Consider the following 26,360-nt stretch of genomic DNA (forward strand, 5'->3'; position numbering starts at 1 on the left):
CCATTAAAATCTTTTCAAGTGCATATGTTTAAAGAGCAGAAAGAAAAACCAGGCTCAATACTGCGAAGTTTGTATGGTCTGGAAAGATTCAATGCTATTTTAATTTAAAATGTAGTAATTTTGTCTTCTACCCACAGTCCAGAAAAGGCCTTGAAAGATTCACTGCAACAATATGAAGCTGCTTATCTGTCAAAATCCTTATCTCGACTCTTTGACCCCATCAATCTTGTCTTCCCTCCTGGAGGTCGGAATCCTCCTTCTTCTGATGAGCTTGACAGCATCATTAAAACTATATCCAGGTATGCACGTATAATACATTACAAAATGTAATCTTCAACATGTTTTTTTCATAAGTTACAATTTTAGAAATGAGGCTTCCTTAGCAGTAAAACATTGATTACTCTTTAGTTATAAAACTGGTTCATGTAAAAATTAAGTCAGGATATAGAATAGAATAGAGTGTTTCAGTTGGAAGGGACCTACAGAAATCATCTAGTCCAACTGCTGACCGCTTCAGGGCTGACCAAAAGTTAAAGCATGTTATTAAGGGCATTGTCCAAATGCGTCTGACAGGCTTGGGGCATCGACCACCTCTCTAGGAAGCCTGTTCCAGTGTTTGACCACCCTCTGAGTAAAGAAATGCTTCCTAATGTCCAATCTAAACCTCCCCTAACGCAGCTTTGAACCATTCCCACGTGTCCTATCACTGGATTCCAGGGGGAAGAAATCAGCACCTCCGTCTCCACATCCCCTCCTCAGGAAGCTGTAGAGAGCAATGAGGTTGCTCCTCAGCCTCCTTTTCTCCAAACTAGACAAGCCCAAAGTCCTTAGCCACTCCTCATAGGACATGCCTTCCAGCCCTTTCACCAGCTTTGTTGTCCTCCTCTGGACACATCCGAGTAACTGAACATCCTTCTTAAATTGTGGGGCCCAGAACTGCAAACAGTACTCAAGGTGAGGCCACACCAAAGCTGAATACAGCAGGATAATCACCTCTGTATTATTATTTATAATTTACGAAAAAAAATATTATTTATTTTCTGTATTTTGTTTTTCTAGAATAACTGAAATTTTAATCTAAGTTTTACTGTTTAAGCTTATAAAACATCAGGAAGAGAAACTTCACACATATTGTAAATGTCTGATATCTTAATTATTCTGACTGTGTCAAAGCGAAGATGATAGTTGCTTGACCGCAAGTGATAATACCTGACGTAAATATTCTGTTAGAGCGAAACAGCAAAATAACAGATAAAGACGACTATTCCAGGTAGAATTTGTAAACTGAGATGCTTAAATTAGCAATGGTGTATGTTCCCTCAATAAGTTTTGGTAAGGACTGCTCTGTCTAATACAGTCTGCAAATGATGTGCGGTATTCACAGTATGTGTATGTGTGTTAAATACTGACACTGTGCTTGTGACTGGGAGTTGCAGATGCTGAGAACATGCCTATTGGTGTGGTTATTGATGTTATTTTTCTCCTTGCAGAGGAGGAGGTAAAACGACATGAAAATTATGAAATTTCAGCTGAGTTTTCCAGAGTGACCTTTAGCTAATGATGTCTGGGACCCTGCAGAGTTCTGGGTGAAGGTTATTCCTATGTCAGGGTGCCTAATGTCTCTCCAGTTCTTGGGAGAGGTTAATCTCATCACTTGCAACATGATGGTCCTTGTGCTTGTCTGTTTTCAGTAGAGCATTTAGGAATGCAGCCCCAGCCAGTGGAGATCTGGGGGGTTCCATGAACAAGAAATACTGGAAGTGATTTAGAAGTCTTTTCCTGCTTCTGTTTGTTCCCTGTCATTCCTTTGGGGCCTCTGTTACTATAAAGGATTGCCTAAAACACAGCTTATTAGTTGTGTCAAGCTAAGGCGTCCCCTGGGTATTTCTGCACAGCTCACGTAATTCCAGAGCTGAATGACTGTGTATTCACCTGTAATATTTGAAGGCTGCTGCCAAAGCTTGAATGTAGTTAATTGCAGTCAATATTTTTGAATGGCTTACTAATAGTGATTTCATACTGAAGTGTCATTCCTAAACTTTGCTCATTTTTACTAGAATAGGAACACTGCACATAAAATTCCCAAATGACTTGTTAAACTGTAAACTGAATTACGGTGCTTAGAAAGACTTGGTTGTATGAGTTACTCTCTCTAAATTGATGTGCCACGTAACTACATATTCATAGTTAATTCTTTATCAATTAAATACTGCACTGTTAAATTGTTAATTAAAATTTGGAATCTTTGCTTCTAGTGAGCTAAATGTGGCTGCTGTTGATCCAGACCTGAGTTTAGCTGTGGCAAAGAATGTGGCAAAGACCATTCAGCTCTATGGTGTAAAGTCTGAGCAGCTTGTAAGTAACTTTAAATTTCTAAAAATGTATGATTTTTATGTATAATGTTCTGGTTTTTGTAGATTTACAACGTAACAGTAAAGCAATCTAGATAGACAAAACCTTTGAATTGGCTTTCAATTGTATTTGGAAACATTTTCAGTTAAATTCTGCCTTCAGATAAACACAATCTATTGATAACAGTAAAATTTGTCTGTATAACTCCAAATTGAATTTGCCATATTAATTTAAAAAAAAAATGTAGTTGTCGTTAAGTAAAATTAAGACAATTTAATTCAGTTTATATTTACCAACATCTGATATTCCATCAGTTACATGATGCATCATCTTTATGGTATTAAAATCTGGACTATTCAAATATGTTTTTTCACTGTTTGCAATAAAATATGGGCATTTTTTCCATATATTTATTATTTGCCATATATTTAACTGACCCTTGATTTGTTTGCATTTGTGAAATGCTTCCCATCATTTGCCATGCATTGTGCTCTAGTGTTAAACTGAATAGAGGAAGGATCCCCAGAAAGCCAGTGGATAGTACAGTGAATGTCATTGTCATACAAAAAAATAATTTTTAAGATCAACGATTTTCTCATGAAGTCTGTTGCTGAAATTTTAATGTTTCTCGTATGAAGAGATGAAAATTGATTTTTGCAATATACAGACCCACAAGAAATGACTAACTACTTGTATTTGTAAACAAGATCTTCACTTAAACAACATTAATTCTGAAAGCAAACTCAGACTCCGGTGACATTCGTTTACTATATGGTTCATTTAAAGAGAGATACTTGCTAACAATTTTTTGTAACAATTGGCTACAAAACATTGCAGCAATTAAGTTATTGTCCATCCTATTTACCTTCTAGACACCTGCTGTCTCTGAATAGCTTTAAAAAAACTTGAAATTCCATAACACATACCTTGTTTACCATGTCTGTTGGGTGAATTGTATTGGAAGTTTGCAAACTAGTGTATGGAACAGGAACGTAGGTGAAGCAGTCATGAAGGCCATAAAGAATATTTACAATTTTAAAATAAAAATATGTGTTTACATTATTTTGCTATATATTTAGAGCATAGTGCTTAAGTGGGTCTTCCTTTAAAGACACCGAATCATGGCTTCATAATTTCAGAGTGAAATTTGCTCATGAAACAAATCAGGATTTTTACTAGGTTGCGAGAGTCATCATGAGTAAAAAATATTACACTTGTGTCTGTATTTATCATGGAGTGTAGTGTCAAATAGTGGCATTCAACTGGAAAAAAAAGATGTATCAGCTGCAACTGTGAAAGCACCAGGATCTGTTGTGCTCATCACGTCTGTTGGAGTTTGAATGTGGCCAGTGGCTTGTTTGAAAGCGTACATTGTTTTGTGATCAGCCAGCTGGCAAATTCTTAAGAAACCCTGAAAAAAAGGATATGTAGAAATAAGCTGACAAGTATATGATTTGTGGCTTTTTATTAGCTGACCTTAAACTAAAAGAATGTAGGAGTAAAGAGGGAGTTTGAGCCCTTGAACTTCCTGAATTTGACAACTGAAAATAAAACCTGAAACTTTGAAAAACTATGTGACAGGATTAGTTAAACTGGCAGAATGAACATGAATGTCCTCGAAGAATATACCTGCAAATTGTAAAACAACATCAACTATGTATCACACAGCTACATTTTTTTTACTTTTTTTTTTTTTTCCCTTTCCTTACTGGTATAAATGTTACAAAATTAAGAACTGGAAGGTCTCAACACAGTTGCCAAGGCATAGGTGTGTAGTGCCATCTTTAAAGTGCTAAAATATCATGCCTAGCCTCCAGCTGCCTCTCCAGAAGGGCATGGCTCTCCCACTTGTCCTGTGCCATGCTTGCCAGCCCTGTGGTTATAATCTAGAACATCGTAACTTCTTTTTGTACCTATTTTTGGGCAGACAGATTAAGCCTGAAATGTGTACCATGTGTAGAACAGGAGCTATGTCAGACAGCACTGTTTCATTATGTTTTAGTGGTGTAGCCAAGAATGCAGTCTTCATTCAGTCTTGCAATCCAGCCTCCAACGATAGCTTTCTAAAGCTGAGAAGGGTGACCATGTAACATTTCCACTCAGATGCTTCATTTCTGATAGCTATAGTAGAGCAGTGCTAAAGATGGATATTTAATTTCCTGGAGGAATTCACAATTGAGTTATCTTCCAAATTAAAAGTAAACAAAAGAATCTCAGAATTCTCAGTGAAGGAAGATTGGGGGGGGGACGGGACACGACTTTTAAGAGTCATTAGAATTTTTTTTTTTAACATTGTTGTAATATTGCAGGTAGATTTGAGTGGTGAAAAACTGAAATGTGCAGACCTAAAAATGTTGAGACATTCTGATGTCAGGGTTTTTATTTATTCAATTTCACAAAAAAAGAAATTGCAATTCACTAAGATTTCATTGCTGTTTGTCCAGTTAGCTTTAGATAGGACAAATAACAAGAAAAATGTTATTCAAGACTCAGAGATTTTACCTTTGACTAAAAGCAGCATCTAGCAATCTGTACATATAGTACTAAAGCAAAAACAAGTAAGAAAAAACAGCCTCTTCCTGTGAATCCAAAACGTTTGTTTGTGTTACGTGACTTTGTACACTGCTGGCTTTTGGTTTTCAGCTTTCCCCACAGCAAGAAGTAGGTGTTGCTGTGCCTGAGACCTATTCTTGTATTAACCAGTTCAAATGATTTCAGAGAAGATATAAATAACCCTCTGTAGGTAGATACATTCTGCTGTTGGGTGAATCTTTAGCTAACCCCTTGCTGATGCTTGATGTGGTTGGTGCATGCCATGAAGCGTTCAGAATTATTGTCCTAATTTCACTCAGTGTAATTGCAGATGTTATTACTATACAGAGTTTGAAGGGATAATTATACATTGCACTAAATCTAAAAAAATATTTCTGTTAATGTAAGAGTATTACCTTTCAACTTCACAACCCATCCTGTGTTTTGTTAGGTGATGCTGAGGAAGGGTGCTTGGCGTGTTTTCTCTGTGCCGTTATTATTTTGTCTCTTCTTATTCACATTTTCCCTAAATCAGGCAGCCCAAACATCTTCCTAATGATTACAAACACCGCGAGATTTCCATTTAGTCACCGTTTCTACATCCTTCTCATTCCAGATTGGAAGAGAAATTAACAAATCTGATCATCATGTTATGGATAAGAGCAAAATTTTCCTTTTCTGCATTTGCACATTGTAATCCATTGCTTACTTTTGAACATAATGGCTGCTTACTGAGCCAGATTTTGTTCACTAGCCACCTTTTTGTACAAGTAAGGTAGCCCAGATAAAAACGAACACTAACTTTTCTCCTTGATTTAAGAGTTTTCCAGAAGGGTCATCCATTCCCATTTGGAAATACCTTAAGTTACCCGTCTTGATCGACATATATAACATGTTGTGCTCTTGTTTAACTGGCCACGTAAGAAAACTAGCTCTTTCATCAAATGCTGACAAAAAGTACAGCGGAGGGAAGAGATTCATGAGAAACCAGTAAATTGCATTTCCTGAAAACAAATAAAAAGTTGAGTAATTTGGGGTTTTTTTGAGAATCCATGCTGCTTAACAAAAGATAGGAGCTCACAAATCTGCCTCCTAGAGGAATTTTTACCCATTTGTATAACTGATAGTTGAGAAGAGATGTAAAAGAGAGCTTATATCTCACCAACATCTGCATTAGATGCCTTTGACATGGCAGCAGTAATTGCATGGCAGGATCCTCTAGGGCAGTGGTCTCTAAACTTTTTTGGTGATGCAGCCCTGTCAGTAAAAACTTTTTAAGCATGCACCCCCATTATGAGTATATTTATTTATTTATAGATTATATACATGTACTATTGAAGTTCTGATATTTTGTTCCTGCACCCCAATGGATTGTCTTGCATAAGACACCACCCTGTGGTGCACGCACCCCACTGTGAAGACCACTGCTCTAGGGTAATACTCTGCAGTAATCTTCCATAATAAGAAAGGAACGGATTTTGGCTGTCCGTTTTTGGACAAGACACCTGGTTGATTGCAGAAGTCTTTTAAATTCATGTTTGATTTTGTTCATATGCTACTTTAAATCAGATTTCTCATTTATGTATATAAAAATGAAAATGATAGTCACCTGTTGATTGGTAGTAAGACAAAACTGTATTTCCCCAGTTAATTACCTGTAGTTTTGCCATTTACTGAGCTGAATTTTAAATGTACTTGAAATGTTGTGGTTTCTCCCATAATTAAAAATCTTTGTTGCAACTTTGCAATCACTATGTTTTGGGCTGCCTGTTGATAGAGCTATTTCTCTTACTGATATTAGAACTGGATGTCTTGCGGAGAGAAGTCATGAAACATCGAGGGTTAAAAGCTTTGAAAAGTTTACAAGATGTGTACTTTTGCCGATAAGCAGAAAAATAAATTGCAAGATCCATTGTCCTTATAGAGACTGAAGATGGAAGAGCCCTATTTGGTCATCTAGTCTATTCTCTTGCCAGAACAGGACTGTTTCAAACTGTATTTATTGTTGGGGTTTTTGTTGCATTCTTTCTGCTTTTAGAATGATGATTTCAGTTACCTCATATATTGTGAGTAGAAATATAAGTACTGTATGTTCTCTTACTTTTGTGCTATTTCTGTTCAGCTTGGCATGTGGGTGGATTGAAATACACTAACACACCCACCAAGTGCACGTAGATGAAATGTGTTGTGCTGTGAACATGAAAATGCAGTTGTTTAGAGAAGATGCGATTCTCCTACTTTTTGAACCTAGAGACCTCTACTAGTTTCCTCCCTAGAGTCACAGTCATCCTGTCAGACTATCTTTATTAATTGCAATCAGAGTCCCACAGCAATCCTTCCTGTCTTGCCTTGTGGAGGCTGTGTCTTGCTGCCTCCTCTCAACATAAGGCATCACTGAGAGGCAAAGTGGCCTGCTATCTTTTGGCCAATAAACAAGCAAAGAGTAATTTGCAGAGGCAGGATTGTAAAAATCAGGTTGCCCACTTGCTTTTCAGAGCAGGTGGGGGTGATTATGCTGGCAGCTTCTGGTGGATCAAACTATCTTAAACAACATTTTTATATGTGGATATGTAATGGTATGCACGCTTATGTAATTTAGGCGAACACAGCTCATTCCGCTGTGCTCCCAGATGGCGGAGCACGTTTTAGCTCCACTCCAAGCCCGGGTGACCAGCTCAGCCTCGGCACCTTGCTGAGCGCCACACTCTCGTTTAGCCTGGAGCACAAGCAGAGCAAGTTCATGTCTGCTTGAAGTACAGGCAAAGCAAGAATCTGCATGGCCATATTACAGTAGGCAGATTTATCCTAAGGTTAGGGTAGATAAGGCTAAAATCAGTGGGAGCTGTGATTGCCTATAATTGGAGACGTTCCTAAATACAGAATATTGTATTTTATGGAGTAATATGTTTCAGAAAAGTTTGTCTAAAAAAAGGGATCTTTCCAACAGACAAGAGGCTGCAGGCAGATGATATAATGGAGATCTTTCCCACTGTCAGACTTGTAAGCAATCATAAAGAGGAAGCACTCAGAAGATGGAGAAGGAGAGTGGGTGTAATGAGGGAGGAAGGAAATAGAGAATTTGAATCGTTTTTTTATTCCCTTAACTAAATGTGGTTGGACTTGTGTCATACATCTTACAAAAGTTGATGAATGAGGTGGAGGCCCGACATACAGGCTGTGGGCAATGCTATGGGAGAGCTACTAATCTATCCTTTGCCCACAGCTCGTGGTAGAGGCTTGGCTTCTCATCAGAATTTTGCCCTGGGCAATCGTTGTTGGATTTTCTGATTATCAGGTTTGCCTAGTATAAGCCACTTGAAAATTTTTAAGCGCTGTACAGAGAGCACAGTCTTTCCTGGGGTTTTGAAGAACCCTTTGCTGACCTTCTTAAGAAAACATAAGGTGACACTTTGTGTATTTTATATATTTCAAAGTTAAAATGCTGAAGACCCAGTAATAGAAGTGAATTTTGAGATTGAAGATTAAAGAGAAGACACAAGTGCCTCAAAAATTAGAGTCCCCACACCAAGGTTCAAATGGTTGTCCCATATCCTCAAAGGGCAGGACATTGATTCACATATTGAAGACCTCTGGTACCGGACATGCCAAAAGGCAGAATGAGAGAGAATTTGCTATTCTGATCCCAAAAGCAATGAACCACTGTACACTGGGGACACAAAGAAATTTATATGGATTTTGTTTGGTGAATGAGGTTTTTAGATTCTGGGTTGTTTTGAGGGAAAATTCAGCATCAGCTGATATCTGTGATAGAGAGTAGGCAGCCTCTTTTTCACCATCCTGGATCTCAGTAGTATATTGAGATTTATTTACATTTACTTAAGTAAACATCTGAGTTATGTAATGTTATATATGGTTTTAGAAAGTGCACCAGTCGCAGAGTACAAAGCAGTAATACGAGCAGTGATATGCGGGTACTCAGCCAAGTACAAAAACGTTCTTGGGAAGTAACTGGGAAGCTTTGACTGAGCCTGATACTGTTTTTCAATGCAATAGTGAAACGAGTTTTCAGATGTTGTAAAACAATTCTGAATATTTAGTGGATTAATGTTTAAATGTGAAGTGACTCTGACAGAAAAATTCTATGATTAAAACTAATATACATTATTTCTAAACTTTATTTGTTCTGAGGGTTTACTGAGATTACTTTTCAATTAACTGGTACTAAATAGTGTAACTGGGACTGTGTCATTGTAAAGTATTATTATCTGTCATAATGATGAGTAACATGTACTTGATGACAAGATGTTTTTAGTGCATTATTGTTTAAGAAAGTAAATACCAAAAAAGAGCATAAGAAGTAGAAAAAAGTAACAATTCATTGTTGTTTCAACCCCTCCTTCAGAGTCAAACACTGATATATCCCGGTCACTCACTGCTTGTCCCCAAATGGCCTGGATTTGCTTTTAAAACAGAGTATGAGTATGGAAAGAAAAACATATAACTGTCCTCAGAATGGTAAATGTAAGGAAGTAAATGAGCTTGGTCTCCTCTGTTTGGAGGCAAATTTGTATCATCGAGGCTTGTTCTGATTAGTGTTGGCCTCACTTTAAGGATCAGCAAAACATGTCTGGTTTTGCTGCAGAAATGCTGTGTATTAAATTGCCCCACACTGTCACCTGATGTTTATGTTAATGTCTGCCTCTCTCCTTGAGAGTACAAGGTCAGTTAAGGTTTATGACTGACACTCAGGACTTAATTTGCCACCCTAGCTGTGAACTCTCTCGGTCTCCCACACGGGACGTAACAGCAAGGTCCATACTGGTCAGTGACAGGCGCCTGGGAAGACTCCTGGGCGCCGCGGCCAGCCGGCGCGGGGCAGCCTGCCTCACGGCTGGTAAGGGCTCCCCTTCCCCAAAGCAGGTGGCTGCCTGCCAGCGCCCTTTCGAGGACAGTCTGTGCCATGTTGCCTCTCCTGAGCCGTGGCTGGAGATTATTTGGGAGAGTACTTGTTGGCCCTGGCCAGAAACTTGCTAATGACTGTCCTAGCAGTTTAGCATACAGATGATCACGTGTCAGATCCAGCAACTTTTCCTGGCACCGTTTAATTTACTGCTATGGGTGTAGCCAATATGTGAATGAGACTGAACGAGAGCGACATGCAAAATCTGTTCAAGAGGAAGCTTAAAATGCTGACAGATTGGGGTAATTTTTTTCTTGCATCTGGAATTCATACTTTCTTACTTCTGATGTAAATAAATCTTTAAGGCAAAAGTTAGGAGATGCTGATTTCTTCTATAGTAACATTGCTTTTGGTCTTAAGATTTTCTTAGATTGCCAGAGCTTCAAAAGATATGCTTTCCTAAATGTGTTTTTCCTCTCTGTAATGCTTGTCAGCCGTCCTTGAATATTTTCAAATAGCATTTGGTGTTTCTACCAGAGTTTTAGTCCTTGAAAAGAGCACAGTTGTCTGTGGCATTGTGGCTAGTTGGCACCTCCAAATACTGCTGAATGGGTGCAAGAAAACTCTTGGATATTAACTCTTTTCAGGAGCTCAACACTTTCTTCAAGTAGCCAAATATTTCTTTGAGCCAACTCAGATGACACCTTTTTGGATGCCAGTACAACCAATCCCTTCTGTAATTTAATATTCTATTTTTAGTGAATGTAATGGATAGAGATATAGGCTGAGGAGCATCTATCTATCTGTCACGTTCAGATATTTTTAGAGCACTGATCTTTGTAATGCTGATCAGCACCAAATGGATTACATAAGATTAGCATCAAAATATATATAATGGAAAGTCAGCTCTGCTGCAGTTGTTCTTAAATTATTTTTAGGATTGCCCACAAAACTTGTACGGCTCGGTGCGTTATCCTGGCATTTTGCTCTGTCTTTACTCTATAGGGATCATTTTTAAAGATTAATTTCTCTTCCTTCAGACCTTTTCAATCACAGGTCTCCTTCCTGAGGCTTCAATTAAGATTGTCAGTCAGTGATGCACATTATGAAGATTTTAATAAATGCCCACTTTCCAGTAGGACTGAAACCGACAATTTATCTCTCATTGTCCTTCAGTCCAGTTTATATTTGAACTTGTGATTTGCAGGTGCAAGATCCCAAATTCTGCTTTACTTACATCCTCAGCTACTGCTGTGTTCTTTAATGCTGCTCAGGTGGATTAAATCTTTTGCAGTTACTATAATGATCTTTTCAATTTTCCACTTTTAGTGGATGTTCAGAATTAATATCTCCCTATTAAATATCTCTGGTCCACTAGCTAGCCATTTAGAATGGGCTGGAATAGAATATTTGGGAGATTTTTTGAGTTTAAAGAGGCAGGCTGTGAGAAAATGGACCATATTCTTCTCATACCACTCTAGAAAATTTATTTTTGTCTTTCAAATTTTCTGCAAAAAAGCTGATCCTTTCCTTTGAGTATGTTTAAAAACTAGTTTGTAATTACTGAGGTTTAAAATAGATCTCAACTTTCTGCACATCCATCCCATCATCATAACTATTTGTGATTTGTGGCAGATGAGTCTTGATTTTTTTCATTATTTCTTTCTTTGTGGGTTTATGGTGCATCTGATATATGATAGTCAATAGAGTATAGTCTGCTGTTTGTTTTTGGTGATGTAGTTTTGAAAGCGTAATTCTATCATGCTATGGCTTCACAGATTTTCCAGGATCTCTCTTCCTGAGATTACAATTAAATGTGCTCTGATCTTGGTTTATTTTTTTACTGTTTAGAAACAATCTCTAATTTATTAAACCTTCTCCTTGGTTTGTAAACCTTGTTGCAATAAAGAGAATGAGGAAGGAAAATGCTAGAATGCCAGGTGGAATAGAAAAACAACAATTAATTCAGCTTAAACTCCGAGCTGAGAAAGAGACAGCATCTTTACAAGGACTTTTCATAATGTCATTTGTAGAAGAAAAAGTGTCTGTCATGCTTGATCAGGAGAATGAAGATTTGAATAAGCTGTTTTCAGTGGGTTATTTAGATGATAAGCAATATGAATGGCATATTTTGGTCCAGAATCTAAAAGGCTAAGTGTATTATAACGGATCCAGAGATGATATTGGAATGTCTTGGCTCAATCAGTGAAATTGTTAAGAAAAGCAGAAATGCAAAGGAAGGTGGGATTGAAAAGTCAATATTGCAATGATAAAACAGTTGGATGAGAAGGATTTGTTCTTAGTTTTCTCTGAATATTCATGGAGATAGGAATTTTTTCTCAACCTTTCAGGTATACTTAGTGGTTGACTAGGAAAGGGCAGAGAGGGGCTGGACTAAAGTTCTGCATTGATTGTGCCCCTGTCTGCGTAGTGGCAAGGAAAAATATCTGTAACATGTTGCAAGAACGATGTTGATCTAGGAGGGCTATAATTCTGGTTTCTTCTTAGGGAAATGAAAAAAATTAAATGAAATTAAATTAAATTAAATGAAAAAATTAAATTAAATGAAAAAATTTGTGGAGAAAAGCATTTGTTGGGTTGGCTTTAGTCATATGTATTCCTAAGGAGAAATGTACCTTACACCAACCAAAACCATTGTTTTGCTCATTTAATTTATACAAGTTCCCCAAATGAAATATGCTATAGTAGCAATAAAATGGATGTGAGCTGCATCTCCATTAGGATGTTTACTGATGTTTACTGACATAACTGTGGTTGGGGGTACCTGTGTTGTTGGTTTTTTTGTGCACCCATCCTCTTATCTGACATAGCTAAATTAACAAGCTGAAGTAGGGGAGAACAGGGTGGAGAGGGAGAGACAAGAGATTTCCTGGAATCAAATTCTTCCCGTGAAGGGAAAATACTATTCATGCACTGGAATTTTGGCACCAGATTTAAACTCCAGCAAATTTATGAGGCCTGTGATGGTTTTGGATTGAAAAGCATGATGAATTCTCATTGTAATGACATGAAGTGAATTTCTGATTGCCTTTTTTATTATGTGATCTTATAAGAATTAATCCATGTCTCGTATTAGATGGTGTTATATTGAATTGTGAGCTTTCATTTGCGGGTGAATCACTATTCAGGACATATTCCAACAATGAGATTTGTCTGACAGTTCCAGGGAAATGTATCTAGTCCTCCTGTCTAAATGTCGAATATTGTGAACTTCAGATGGAAGTATGAAATGTAATAAGCTCACAAATCGTCAAGAACAGTAGTGAAATGACACTTCAGGAAAGGTTTTTTGTAAATAACGGGTCAGTTACAATGGTGTAAGTAATGTGAAAGATTATATTTTCCCCACTTCTTTTTGAGATACATGAATTAATTGTATTGTACCAGTACCTTGAAGACATAGTGTTACTGTCATTGAAAAACTTGTATCTATGTTATTTAAATGAGAGAACCCTGAATTCAATATTTGGCACATTAAAGGAATTCATTAATAGGTATTTAAATAGAATACGTGGGAGGCTATTATATACTAAAATAATTTCAGAATAATTACTATTTCACTGTACAGTAATAAAAGCTAAAGATGGCAGTAGGTCTAATTTAAAAATAATCAGAAGTCAGCTAAGGTTTTGTAATTTTTTTTGATGGAAAGATCAGAAGAGTTTTGTTAAAACAGTCATTAGGAAGCTACTTACATTGGTCAGATAATACTTAGAAATGTCTAGCTGATAAGTCACTTAAAAAAGCATTTAAACTTTTAAAAATTGAATTAAAAATCTAGAGGAGAAAGTTGCATTAAAAAGTAACTTCATGAAACATTTTCTTCATTCTCATGTTGTCTTTTGCTGGTTAGATCGTGACTCACATAACAAATGTGTGATTTTTTTTTTTTTTTTTTTTTTTAAGAGATACTGGCTAAACTCCAGAAAAAATCATCCAAGCATAAAAGGCTGGTTTTGAGAGTACTATGTACTTCATTTTATCTTGCTGGGAAAGTGGTTAAAAGACTGCTTTAGGTCTAGCATGTAATTCTGCTAACAGGTAGAAAAAGAGCAAGATTGCACAGTCCTTACAGTATTTTGTTATAGTGTGCTCTAAGTTATTTCATATCAAATTAAATTCTGTGATTCAGAAATGGATTTGGTTAAATGTATGCTGATATGGTAAAGGCTTTGGAATTTTGCGATTTTGGAAAACTCCGCTGAGAGTTGGACAACGTAAAGCTCATTTATAACCTTCTGCAGGGTAGAAGTATTCTAATTTCAATTAATGCCTGGACTTGATACCAAAAAAAGGCAGATGGCAATTAAATAAGTTGATTATATTTTTTATGTGTAGGTGAATATCGCCCTATTGTGTTGGACCTATCTCACGTGTCTTGGGGATGCATGTCTGCTCTTCACCTCTGGAGGTGCCTTCTCAGTAGTTGGTTGAGACCAACAGCTATTGGGATGACATAAAATACGATTAATCATTCAGTCATTAATTTGGCAAGCATGAAAAATTCAGTAAACTGTTACAGTCAGAGGTATCAGGATCAACACACATTGTCCTTGAAATCCTCCTCAGACTTGGGCTAGCTGGATAAACATGTGTCTGAAAAAACGTCAAATACAAGGGGCATCATTTCCTGAAGTTGATAAATGATTCCGAGTGCTTCAGGTTTAGGATTCTCTGAGATTCCTTAAAGGAACTGGTTTTAGGTGCTTTCTGATAGCGAAGTTGTTTCAAAACATCTCATTATTTAAGGACCATGAACCATTACTCACTTTTGATTATTTGTATAGTGCTTTTCTTCTCAGATGATTTAAAGACTTAGAGATAAATCCTGTCTTTTCTGTTACAGAAAGACCATTTGCTGTTTTCCTTCCATTTCTTCTGCTTTTGAAAATATTAAGGAAGAAAAAAAAACAAAACAGAAATACCTCCGAGGGAGCAGTTTGATGATTGCTGTTGTTCTAGCATGAATAGTATGAGCATGATGTTTGGTCTTTTTTCTTGGTCAAGGACTTAACAGTCCCTTCAAATTTTTCTTCCCAAAATAATGATTGTGTTTTCTATAAAATTTTGAATGCCTTCACCATGGAGCTCCTTTTCTATGTGCCTAGAATATGAAATTGTCATTTTTCTGAGGAAGCTAAAAAAAAAAAAAAAAAAAAGATTCTGGAAGCTACGGGAATGTTCTGAGGGTGCAATATAAATGTTTTTATGTACATTTTAAGTTATTGCCTGAACTCACCCCTTATTCCTTTTTTCATGTCTTAGAATATGTCGTCTTCTTTGAAAAATTAGAGGTCATTCCAAGAACATAAATTTATGATTTACTCTTAAATTTTGGTTGATTTTTTTTAAAGCAGACCATTATTTTATTTTATCCTCATCAGTCAAGGACCTTATTTGCCCCAACACATTTACTCATATCCTACACTTTGAACCTCTAAATTATGCCTCTTCTTTTTGGAAATTGTCCTCTAAGTAGCTAATATATTAGGTGGTATAGCTAGTGCGAGTTCAGGTTGTTATGTTTTTTTCTGCTAAACGGTGTCATAATTTTACAAAAAGTAGCAAACTGATTCTAGTAAACTCTTGTGTTTCTTAGGTGGAAAGAGATTGCAAAAGGCTCCTTCTGCCATATGGAAAACATTAAATCTGATAGTAAATCATCCCAATTATTTGTAGCTTATGGGAGAAATCCCAGGGCCAAGCCCTATTGACTGAGAAGCTCTGTAAATGGATTCTGTGCTTTATAATAAGTTGTTATGATCAGGCAGGAGGCCAAGTACCAGATGGATTGATTGCTTTCTGCCAGAGGTATGGCCACATCAGCTGCCTCTATTAGGAATGTATTTATTCTTGAAAATGTCAGCTTGACAATTGGAGTTCAACTTGTGCTATCAAAACACATTAGTCTCGTGATCCTAGAGTTAGATCAAATGCTTTGTTGAGAGGCACTACTTCCGTCTTATTTTGATTTAAGATCTTCTCCATACTCCTCCTAAATTATGATGCTGTTTTCTGCTCTTTAGAGAGTGGGTTTGCTGAGGCTGTTTTAGAGTAGAGAAATCAAATAAATGGAGTTTTCCAAAACTGTCAATAAGGATGCACACAAGATCTTAGTTACTTAGTATGAAACTGAGCTTTTCACAAAATGTTTAGTCTGTGAAGGGAATGGTAGCAAAGCAGCTCACAAATCAGTATCTCTTCTGAGCTGCCACCTGTTGAAAGAGGGGAAGTTAGTCACTTTGAAACACTAAACAAATTATAGGAAAAGATGTATCAATAATCTGAGCTTTTCTACAAGAAAAAGACAAACTCAGTTAGCATTTTTTTATAACCCGAGGAAGAACTGATGATTTGATTCACGTCCTAATCTAAATTCTACATTCATTGCTTCGTGGTGAAAACAAGAATTTAAACCCAAAGCAATCTTATCATAGCACGTGTTTCAACATATGAGATCAAATCCATGCTGTCAAATTACATGTCTGTTCTTAGGTATTAAACATAGAAAAGTGTAAAATCCAGAACACTTGATCTAGTTATTTCCAAGGCATATTTCCAAAGCGCGTCTATGCAAAGGGGTGCAAATACATTTATAGGGTGAGAATTCATCAGACATGACTTCAGGCAGTCTATCTACCTGTATGTATCTGCGGTACTGCTTTAGATTCCCTTTATAGTTAGTGAAAGGGAATAGGTCCATACAGGGTGCATTTACTCTCTCCCTAAAGCAGGGTCTCTAAAATAGGCTAGATTAATTAATCAAATAGAGTGCTTATTTCTCTGCTTTGTGGTTTCCTTCATGTGGTCAGGTGAATCATTCCTGAAATTTTCCGCATTGGGCAACTTACTGACCCAATACAAGGCACCTGCAATCTCTGCAGGTGAAGCAGTGTAACCACGTTTAGCATACTGGAGGGTACAAACTAAAAGAAACTATTTTCCAGAAGGTGTTCTGAATTTGGTGAGAGCACGGTGTCAGTCATGGCTTACAGTTTCTCGACCACGTCAGGCTGAAGCAAGTCAGATGGCCTTCAGTCAACTTGTTCCTCTTTGTGACACGTTTTTTGTGTATCAGCTTCTACAAGTGTCCTTTTTGGTTTAATCAACTACCCAATCTACTACTTAGTCCTCAGATTCTGTGGTATTAGATTTTAAAAAAAAGTCTTTTAGGCAGCTTCCTCCAGCTAGTCAGCTACTGGATTGAACCTGCAAATTTCAACCTCCTACCTTAGAGAATGTCCTCACATACATGTCAGAAAGGCAGTGCCTCCAGTGTTTCTTTCTCAGTGTAGTTTAACAGCTGCCCTTTGAGTTTTCTTGAAATGCTGCGTGGGACGGAAGCTCACGTTCACATTCGTGAGGGTACTACATGGCACAGCCCTTGTCCTGGTGCCTGGATGCATGATACAGAAGTCCTGGCTAATATTCAGTGGTGGGAGGCTTCTCTGCCTTACTCCTCTCTTCCTCACTAGCATCTCATGTTGCCAGTGTGCTGGTAGCTCCTGTTGGCAAAGGGAGGTCACACTGATGTGTCACCCATTGTAGAATTGCCACTTGCTGGGGAGTGGGGTGCCCGTGCTTTGCTAGTGCCCATGAAATTGCTGTAGACAGGCTCTGAGGTAAAAGCAGAAACAGTTTACCCAACTAAAGTGAAGAGCGTAAGAAATCAATTGCTATACTTAAAGACAGATGCAGAAAAGTGGAACGATTACAGTCCTTCTTGTTACTGCTCATTCAGGTCTGGCTTCAGCATGGTTTCTTTTTCTCTGTTTTCTTTTCAGCTAGCAGGCTCAAGCCTGCCTAACTCCCAGGGTGACTGACGGTTCCCTGGAGATGGGATCTGGTCCTTCAGCTACGCTTTGTCTTTTAGTTGTTTCCCAAAATAGATTCTGATTTGGGTTGAAGTAACCCCTTCTGTCCTCCCTCTTTCTGCTTAGCATAAATTCACCCTCCCGGCCTTCTGCATTTCTGGATAAATCTAACTGATAAAAAAGGCATCAGATTTTGTCTCTAGTGCCATCATCAAAAAGAAAGCCCTTGGACTGTGTCTTTCAGCTGAGTGGATGTGGCGAGGCTTCACGCTTATTTGACTTAACCTATTTACACAGTGCAATCCCCAATGCGCAGATAATAGAGGAAGAGTTACATTGGGCTTAAATGCATAAGCTGCGTCCAGCACAGAACTTCAAAAGTACTTGCTGTATAAATGAGTGATGAATGCGAATCATTGATAAAACCTGGTATGATAGAAAATAAATTGAGGGATGATTTGTGTCTAAAGTAAATGGGCCATAGCGTGGTTTGTTGGAACCAGGGAGACGCAATGATGGCATTTTCCTACATAGATGCATGATTGTACAATGGATATTAGAGGTGTCAGCAATTCAGTCTGAGGCACTGGAATATTGGAATAACGATAAACTACCTGAAATCCAGATACATGTCAGTGACAAAGTGTATGTACATGAAACATGTTGGACAGAGTCAGTGGAGAACCTTCTTGCCTCAAGGCAATGTCATAGAAATCATTGTGGTGACAGCAAGAGATGGGAACGACCACCTGAGACTTCTGCTGTAGGTGGTAGGGCACACCTGCCCATGTCAGCACCAGGTGTTCCCGTGATGGTACGGCACACCTACCCATCTAGGTGCCAGGTGTTCCCATGATGGTAGGGCACACCTACCCATCTAGGTGCCAGGTGTTCCCATGGCACACCTTCAGGAGAAGCGGTCCTGGGGAGCCCTGGGCTGCCCAGTTCCTACTGCTAGTTACAAGAGTCGAGTTTTCCAAACCTCTTTGTTTTAGACCAGTGATTTTATTTTAAGATACACAACGGATCAACACATCTAGCTGTCAAAGTTCACATTGATTAATTTAAGGGAATTTAATATGGTAAGCAATTTTAGAAAGATTGGTTGCTTTTAAGGCATTTTCAGACTTCGCCTGTGAAGCTGTTGTGCACTATTGCTGTCTGCAAGAGTTGCTTGTTGCTCCAGAAGGGTTATGTTTGTACTTGTTACTGGTTTTACTTACCAGTTAAAAGCCTTTTCACCAGCAGAAGAGACACAGTCTAATGATTTCATAAGGTCTCAGAAAAAGAAATTCTGAAACCTTTACAATAGACTCGGAGGAACTGAAATTTAAGTGACTAGGATGTAAAATTTTACTGTCTTAGTAGTGTCTTTTATGTTTAATAGTTGTAAATGTGCAAAACCCCAATTGAATAGTCTGCACAATGCTTAAAAAGGTGTGGAAAAAAAAGGTTATTGGGGTCTGGGTGAGTGGTCTGCTGGGTGGACAGGGTGTTTCTCTGCACAGCTGTTTTGTTATTAATTTGTGAAGCTGTAAGTGTGAGAAGCACAGAAGACCAGTCAGGTCTGTCAAATAGAAATATCAGGAAGGAAACAGAGATGTACGTGGCTCACATGGCTGTTCTCATCAGGAAGGCAGGAAGATGCTGAGATTATATATTTGGCAGCTAGTCTAAAGATGCATTCTGATGTCAAATAATTGAAGATACGTTGGAAAAGATTTTTCCCTCTGCAAAGGCCTCAGAAACCTATTTATCCTGAAATAATCCCTAAATTTGAAGAAAGGGAAATGAACTGATATTGTCACCGTAGTGCTGTGAATAAATTCGAATCCCTGTATGCTTGCAAGAACTTGTCTAAAACTTCATTATTGGTAGTGCTGGCAAATATTAGGTAGCTTTGCTTGCATGCTGTCTGTGTTTATGGTGAGTGGAAGCTATGAGAAGTACAGCAATAGTCTTTCACTAGTAAAGATTCACTGTTTCCCATAACTTAAAAATTTTCATGTTATGTTTGTTTGTTTTGTTCTTAAACAATTGTCACTGTATATTCAGTTTTAGTTTGGGAGCTTTCTAGAACCTACAACTGTGTTTAAAGACACACTTCATAAAATCTCTTGACGACTTTTTCAATGAGTGGAATATATTTTTACTGAGAGACTTCGGGAGCTAGGCATCTTCAGGAGTTTCCTAGAGGATAATTTTGTATCCTGAAATATAGATAACTAGTCAGATAATTATGTCTCAGTAAAGCCTTCTATTAATAGCTATTCTTGCTGTAATATTTAGACATACTTCTTCTAGAATTCACATAGCCTTTTGTCAATTCTTTGTATTTCTGCAGTTTTCAGTCGACAAGAAAATTTCTGTTTGTTTCCCAGTTGCAATTTGTTTTATTTTAAATTATAAGCATATACTCTGGTATCCTTATGGGACTGTTCTGTAGTTAATTGCTATTTATGTATCACCCTGCAACTTTGATTTCTGTGGTAATGACAAAAATGCATGTTTTGTGGAGTTTAAATATGAAGAAATAATTTTTTCATTTTTGCTGAAAGATTCATGGATGAACTCTTTTTAATGACAGGACTAGCAGTTTTGGTCCTTGCAGTTCTATTTTCCTGTTCATTTACAAGCCACTAATATGCACAAAGCTGTAAGCCATCTATTTGAAGAAATAGAGTTTTTAAGGAGAGGCTTGAATGGTTGTCAGAAGTAAGGACTGAGGGTATTCAGAAAAACACACCCTTTTCAGTTCTGCTGCTGCAAGTTTATACTGCATGCTCGGGTAGGTGACTTCACCTGAGTCTTAGCTTACGAAGCTGAAGTTATGCTGGGACTAGGTATCTCCAAGAGATCTGGGTCTGAGTGCTGTGGCCTGGGAGCTGAGACAGCAGTCTTTCACAGTTCCTGTTCCTGTTGTTCAGTTTGTATTATCTGGAGATGGAAATCATATGAATCAAGAGTAAAATGGAAGAACATTGATACGGAAGACCTATGGCTTTCTGCTGTGGTCTAAGTTTAGTTAACGATAATTTTGTGGTGATGCGCTCTTTAAAGAGTTGGTGTAACAATTTCTGCACTCACTGCAGCTGTCTACTCAAGGAGATGCCAGCCAGGTGATTGGACCACTCACAGAGGGACAGAGGAGGAACGTGGCTGTAGTTAATTCGCTATACAAACTGCACCAAGCGGTTCTGAAGGTAGGCTTCCTTTGATATTTCTCTTCTTGCCATAATGTTAACTTCTTTGCTGTATGGTATGCATATTCTCCCGTTAGCTGGTGAGAAGTCTGACAAATACAGCCCAATTTTGGGTTAAGAGCTGCACCTTGCTATGCATTTGTACAACTCTTTGAGACTTTGTTGCCCCTTGTAAGCACCATTTTGTGACAAATTGTCGGTATTAGAAGAGGAGTGAAAGATGTGTTTACAGAGAATAATCACATCTCAGCCGTTGCTTTGTGAGCCTAAACAATTAAACTCTTTCTGTTTTTTCTTATCAAGTAAGCTCTGTCTTTGTACTGGTCGGCCTGATAGCTTTTGTCTGCGCCTGTCCCAGCCCAAGGTTGTCTTTCTCAGAAGACCCTCACTGCTTTCCCACGATTGTGGCCAAACTGAAAAGGGGAAGGAAACTGTGAAATCAAGAAAAGCAGCACCTCACAAATATCTCTGTGCATTGTTGACATGACCTAAGTCTGGCCTGGAAATGTTTTGAGGGCTAAGCACAGTTATGAATAATTCCAGTTTACTGGCTTAGTGGTGCCAACGGTTACACAGTCTCTGTAAATTAAAACAAACAGATACAGTGGTAGTTGTAGTTAATTGTGTTTAAATCCTAGCTGATTAGAAAAAAGATCATGAGTACTCCTGACTGTGGATATGTTTAAAGAATGTTAAAAAATGCTAAAAAGCCTATAAAATTTGCTTGGATTTTGCAAACAGATGGTAGAGCAACTTTTAAGTCTGCTTTCTCTGATGTATTTAGTAATGAACCTCATGTGCCTTAGTGTTGGAGGGAGATCTGATATGATTCAGTCTTTGAGCTCAGTACTTATCTGGCTTAAAAATACTATTGTATAGCATGTTCATAACTGTAAGGAAATTGGTAGAATATTCCTTCAGATCATTCCTTGACTTTCAATTCTAATATCATTGTAGCTGTACACAAACAGCTGTTTAACGTGTAGTATTATAATAGTCATAATACTGAGGAAGAACAACCATTCTTTCAAATATTTGCCATAAAGCTGCTTGTATAGTTCTCCATAAATTCTATACTTAGCAGTGGAAGAATACACCACTTATTGTTATTCTGATTCTGTTAACACTTCAGCTAAATTTCAGTTGAACTCAATTGAATCATTTCTTTGCCAAGGCAGAAGCAGACACCATAGGAAATTTGAGACCAAAGGACTGATACTGGTGCATTGAAAATTGTCTGTATAAAACACATTTGGTAGTTATCTGTACCTATGTAAACCACTCATTACTAAGGATAACTCAGTATGTTTTAAAATTAAATTAAATATTATGGATTCTAATAATTTGTTGAATGTTGACTATTAACAATTACTTTAAAATTTTTAGGTCATTACCAATCAGAGCTCATTTCCAGCAGCCGCTGAGCAAACAGTCACAACTGCCTTAAAGGTAATTGAATGTCCATGTGCTGCAGGGATAGGGCTGAGCTTTGCTTTGTTTGGGCACTTATTTTCCCAGGTATTGTTTTCTGTCAGTATATGTTAGTCAGAGGTATACAAATATTCTGAAATTTGTATTTTTTTTGTATCTGCGGCTAGATCTGTGTTGTGTGTGCCAAATCACTGCTGGAGTAGCATTTGTATTCAAGAATATTCTCATAAGGGTCGGAACCCAGATGTCATCTGACTGTAAAAATAAATGTCTTTCTCTGCAGCATTCACACAGCAATAACTGGATCCTTCATCACCCCCTTACCCCCCCCGACACACACATAAAATTATGATTTTTATGCTACCTGGTGGTTTTCTGGGGGGCCATGTGGATGGCTGTGCAGCCCTCTGTGGATGGCAGCTCTGCACATCTGTCCTGCTGTGCCCTGATCTGGGAGGGGTTGTGTGCAGAGGAATGAAAGGCAGCTTGCGTGTCTGGGGAATGAAGAGCTGAATGAAGTGCGTGCACCGAAACATGTACGTTTACAAACCAGGAATGCCAGGTTGTTGTGCACCTTTTTGAAGGAAGGCTTTACATAGAAGTAGTAAACAGCCTTGTTTCTGTACTTTACTGGTAAAATCAGTTAAAGAGAAATGTTATCTTAGGCTTTTGTCCTTCTATTTAGCAGTTTCTAATGCAGAATAATAAAAAGCACTGTTGAAATGAACTGTTTGTCAAGGTATTTTTGAAGTGTCAAAATGCAAATGCTTCTAGTTTCTGTTTCCTTACCTCTGCCTTTTTCTTATTCTATTTTAGGCAGTCCATGATCTAATGGGTAGTGCTGTTCAACCGTTACTGAACTCTGTAGGAGATTCAGTAGAAGCTATTATCATCACCATGCACCAGGAAGATTTTTCTGGGTAACTAGAAATATTTTTTAAATTTACCATTGCTTTAGTAAGATGTCCTGCATATGCATAATAGATTGTTATTGCCACAATGTCCTTGGAGCAAGAGTGCTTGTTTGTTGAGGGGAAGGTGATGCTTTATGGTCAATGAATACAGAAAGCAGAATTACACCTATCTATTGAAACAAATTAATCAGGTAGCATCTGTCTTCTGTCTTCTCCCCACCCCCGCTTTTTTTTGCATATCTGTTGAGTAAAGTTCGTTTTAAATAGAAAAATAAAGCCAAGCAGAGGCCATTTTTGTGCTTAAAAAAACCCTTTTGCTTTCAAAACTTATTTTTTGTGGACAGTCTTCAGAACTGTCAGTATTCTGGTTTCTCAAAATAAAGCATATAACCTCTAATTCAAAATTACATAGAAATTTTTCTAAAGTGTTATTGAATATGAAATGGTTCAAAAAATCTTTTTTGAACTCAGATTTAGTGTATTATGCTATTTTCCCATGGCATTTTAATTAAAATTTCTAGTATTTTTTATCTGCAAAGATCTTGAATCCTATCTATAATTGAGGCTTCCTTCCTGGGCGTTATTTTGATTGTTACTCTGTTCTGATATTGCTTATATCATCATCAGATGTCCTGTTTTCTGTCTTGGAAATTCACTGAAACTAGTATATTTTCGGAGGTGTTTTAAATTTTCCCTTTGACTTTTTTTTTTTTAAAAACAATATTTTACCTGCTCCATCTTTCTTTTGCCACCACTAGCAGAATACCTCTCTAGGTGGATAAACTGATTCCAGCCAAAGGCTAAGTTTTGTTAGATAGCCTGTATGCTCAGGTTCCTGAGTTTGGAAGAGCTCTTTTGCCTGACTTTGATTCAAAGAAAGCGAAAGGTGATTGATTTCTGTGTCCTGTAGCTTCTGTGATTTGACTTTGGATTGACTTTCTAATCCTGGTTTTGGAGGAATCTAGGAAACTAATTCTATACAGAGAACAGGTTTGGGATAGGCTAAGCTCATAACCCTGTGACATGTGCTTGTGTTTTCTGATCTATTATTAGAGTTTCAAATCAACAACTGGGACATTTAAATTTAGGGGCTGGATTTGAGGTTTGGGCTCCAAACTGGTGGAGGCTCTGCAAGTTGGGTAGGAGTGGGGTGATTTCCTTTATCTTGTTAGGATGGGAATGGCTGATAAAGAGATATTTTTTGACTATAGTTTCAGAGGGAGCTACACGCTCTTTATTCTGAGTATAAATGAGATTCTACAATAAAAAATTAAAAAGAATCCAATAGGTTTTGGTTGTGTTTTAAAGATGAATTTAGCTGTCCCCATTTCTCTTTTCTTTTTTTTCAGATCATTATCTAGCTCAGGAAAACCAGATGTCCCTTGTTCTCTGTACATGAAAGAATTGCAGGGTTTTATAGCAAGAGTCATGAGCGACTACTTCAGACATTTTGAGTGTTTTGACTTTGTCTTTGATAACACTGAAGCCATGGCTCAAAGAGCAATTGAACTTTTCATTCGCAATGCCAGTCTAATAAGGCCCCTTGGTGAAGGTGGGAAGATGCGGCTTGCAGCGGATTTTGCACAGGTACCCTTAGTACTGATTTCTGCTTTTTACTGTTACTTCACTGTGTTCACTGAAAAGTATCAATACTTTTGTCCCCATAAAAGCATAAACAGGCAGTTGTAGATTGGTGCATTCCAGTTCTAAACATCCTCTCTGATGAGATACTGTATCCTGAGAAATGCATCCACTAAGTAGTTGAAGATCCCTCGTCACCATAAGGCACATTCAGGGAGGTCTGACAGCTTCCTATCAAATGACTATTGCATTTAAATTCAGCTGCGTCTTGACATTTTATCCTGCTTGTCTGACCTCTTTGGTACGTCCATCATTTGCCACCATTCATTCACTTCATTCTTTCTCTCTCTTCTAATGGAATGGTGTGTCGCTTTCTTAATCGCTTTATATATCACAGTGCCCACAGTGGTTAATCACTAACTCAGCTGCCTTGCAGTGTAGGAGACGAGCTAAAGAAATAGCAATATCCAGTGGAAGAACTGCCCTTTCGGTAACAGAGGGGCAGTTTTCTTGTGGGATTCTCTTCATGACCTGATTGACCTATCTGCCTCTCACCTTTACCTAGCTCTTATACTGGACTGAAACACAAAACAAATTGCCTGATTAATATCCGCTACGTATCTGCAACGTATCTGCATTATCTACTATATTCAAATTTAATTCTTCAGTAGTAACACTGTGTGATTAACTTGCCAAAGAATACAGGCATCCCCTAGATTGGTCTGAGGGTCCCGATTATTATTATTATCCAAGCGGAAAAGGCAATTAGCACCAGCTGTCTGCATACCAAGTGCTGCTTTTGGCTGGTAGGTAGCTGAGGTAGGAGAGGAAGGCAGGGAGGCAGGAATCACTGCCATCTCTGCTCCTGCTTCTGGCTGCTTTGTATCATTTGCCTGTGAGTTACATACTCCTGAGGAAAGTTTTTTTTATTCATTACTCAAAAGTAGCACATCAGCCTTTAACTGCAGAAGTTAAGGGGAAGTTTTCAATTGCTTTCAGTGAGAAGGTTCCGTTCCCTTCTCTATTTTGAAGACAATGGCATAAAATTGGAGGAAAAAAAGGACGCTCGACTCCTCCTCTGGAAGGAATATAGATAATTTGTGTAATTTATGCTGCAGTACTAAAGTAAGTTGTATAAATTTGGGAAATATCTTCACCTAATTCTGCAGTAAAGAGCATCTGATCTAAGCACCTATTATAACGATACTAAAAATATCACTCATTTATCTTTTTTAACACTTATTTTTCTCATTCTGACATGGGCTGCCTTTTAAGTGAAAAATGAAGGTATGTTTTCATCTGAGTGTAGGGGGATTTGCATCTTTTTCCCCTCTGTGCTGAGTATAACTTCTGAACGGACAACTGCGTGAAGATAAATGTTCCGATTTCTTTTCTTTTGTACTGTGGAAGAAAAAAAATAGGTTTTGAATTAATTCCTGTCTCCTGCCTTCAACTGTTGCTGCATCTGGGGGCTGTCTTGTGTTTTTCTCATCTTCACATTGCACCATATTTTTGGCTTGTTTAAAAATGGGCTTAAGACAAGAACTGTCTCAGTCCAACCAGCCCCGTACAGCCACCTCAACGCTCATTCTGTGCCTTTGAGCATCTCTACAGAGAGCTCCTTAGGGCGTCCCAGGCTGCACAGGGGCTG

General features: G+C 37.9%; 1 protein-coding gene across 1 annotated transcript in view; it reads left to right on the top strand.

Moving 5' to 3' along the window:
* COG5 (component of oligomeric golgi complex 5) overlaps positions 1 to 26,360 on the top strand; it is a 191,228-nt gene that overhangs the window by 144,067 nt on the left and 20,801 nt on the right. The window contains exons 13-18 of the mRNA XM_082308220.1: positions 138 to 299; positions 2,256 to 2,355; positions 20,673 to 20,783; positions 22,170 to 22,232; positions 23,031 to 23,134; positions 24,478 to 24,715. Coding sequence (XP_082164346.1) covers positions 138 to 299; positions 2,256 to 2,355; positions 20,673 to 20,783; positions 22,170 to 22,232; positions 23,031 to 23,134; positions 24,478 to 24,715 — 778 coding nt within the window. The remainder of the gene's footprint in view (positions 1 to 137; positions 300 to 2,255; positions 2,356 to 20,672; positions 20,784 to 22,169; positions 22,233 to 23,030; positions 23,135 to 24,477; positions 24,716 to 26,360) is intronic.

The sequence above is a fragment of the Platalea leucorodia genome, assembly GCF_965183815.1.
Source record: "Platalea leucorodia genome assembly, chromosome: 4".
NCBI classification, from domain to species: domain Eukaryota; kingdom Metazoa; phylum Chordata; class Aves; order Pelecaniformes; family Threskiornithidae; genus Platalea; species Platalea leucorodia.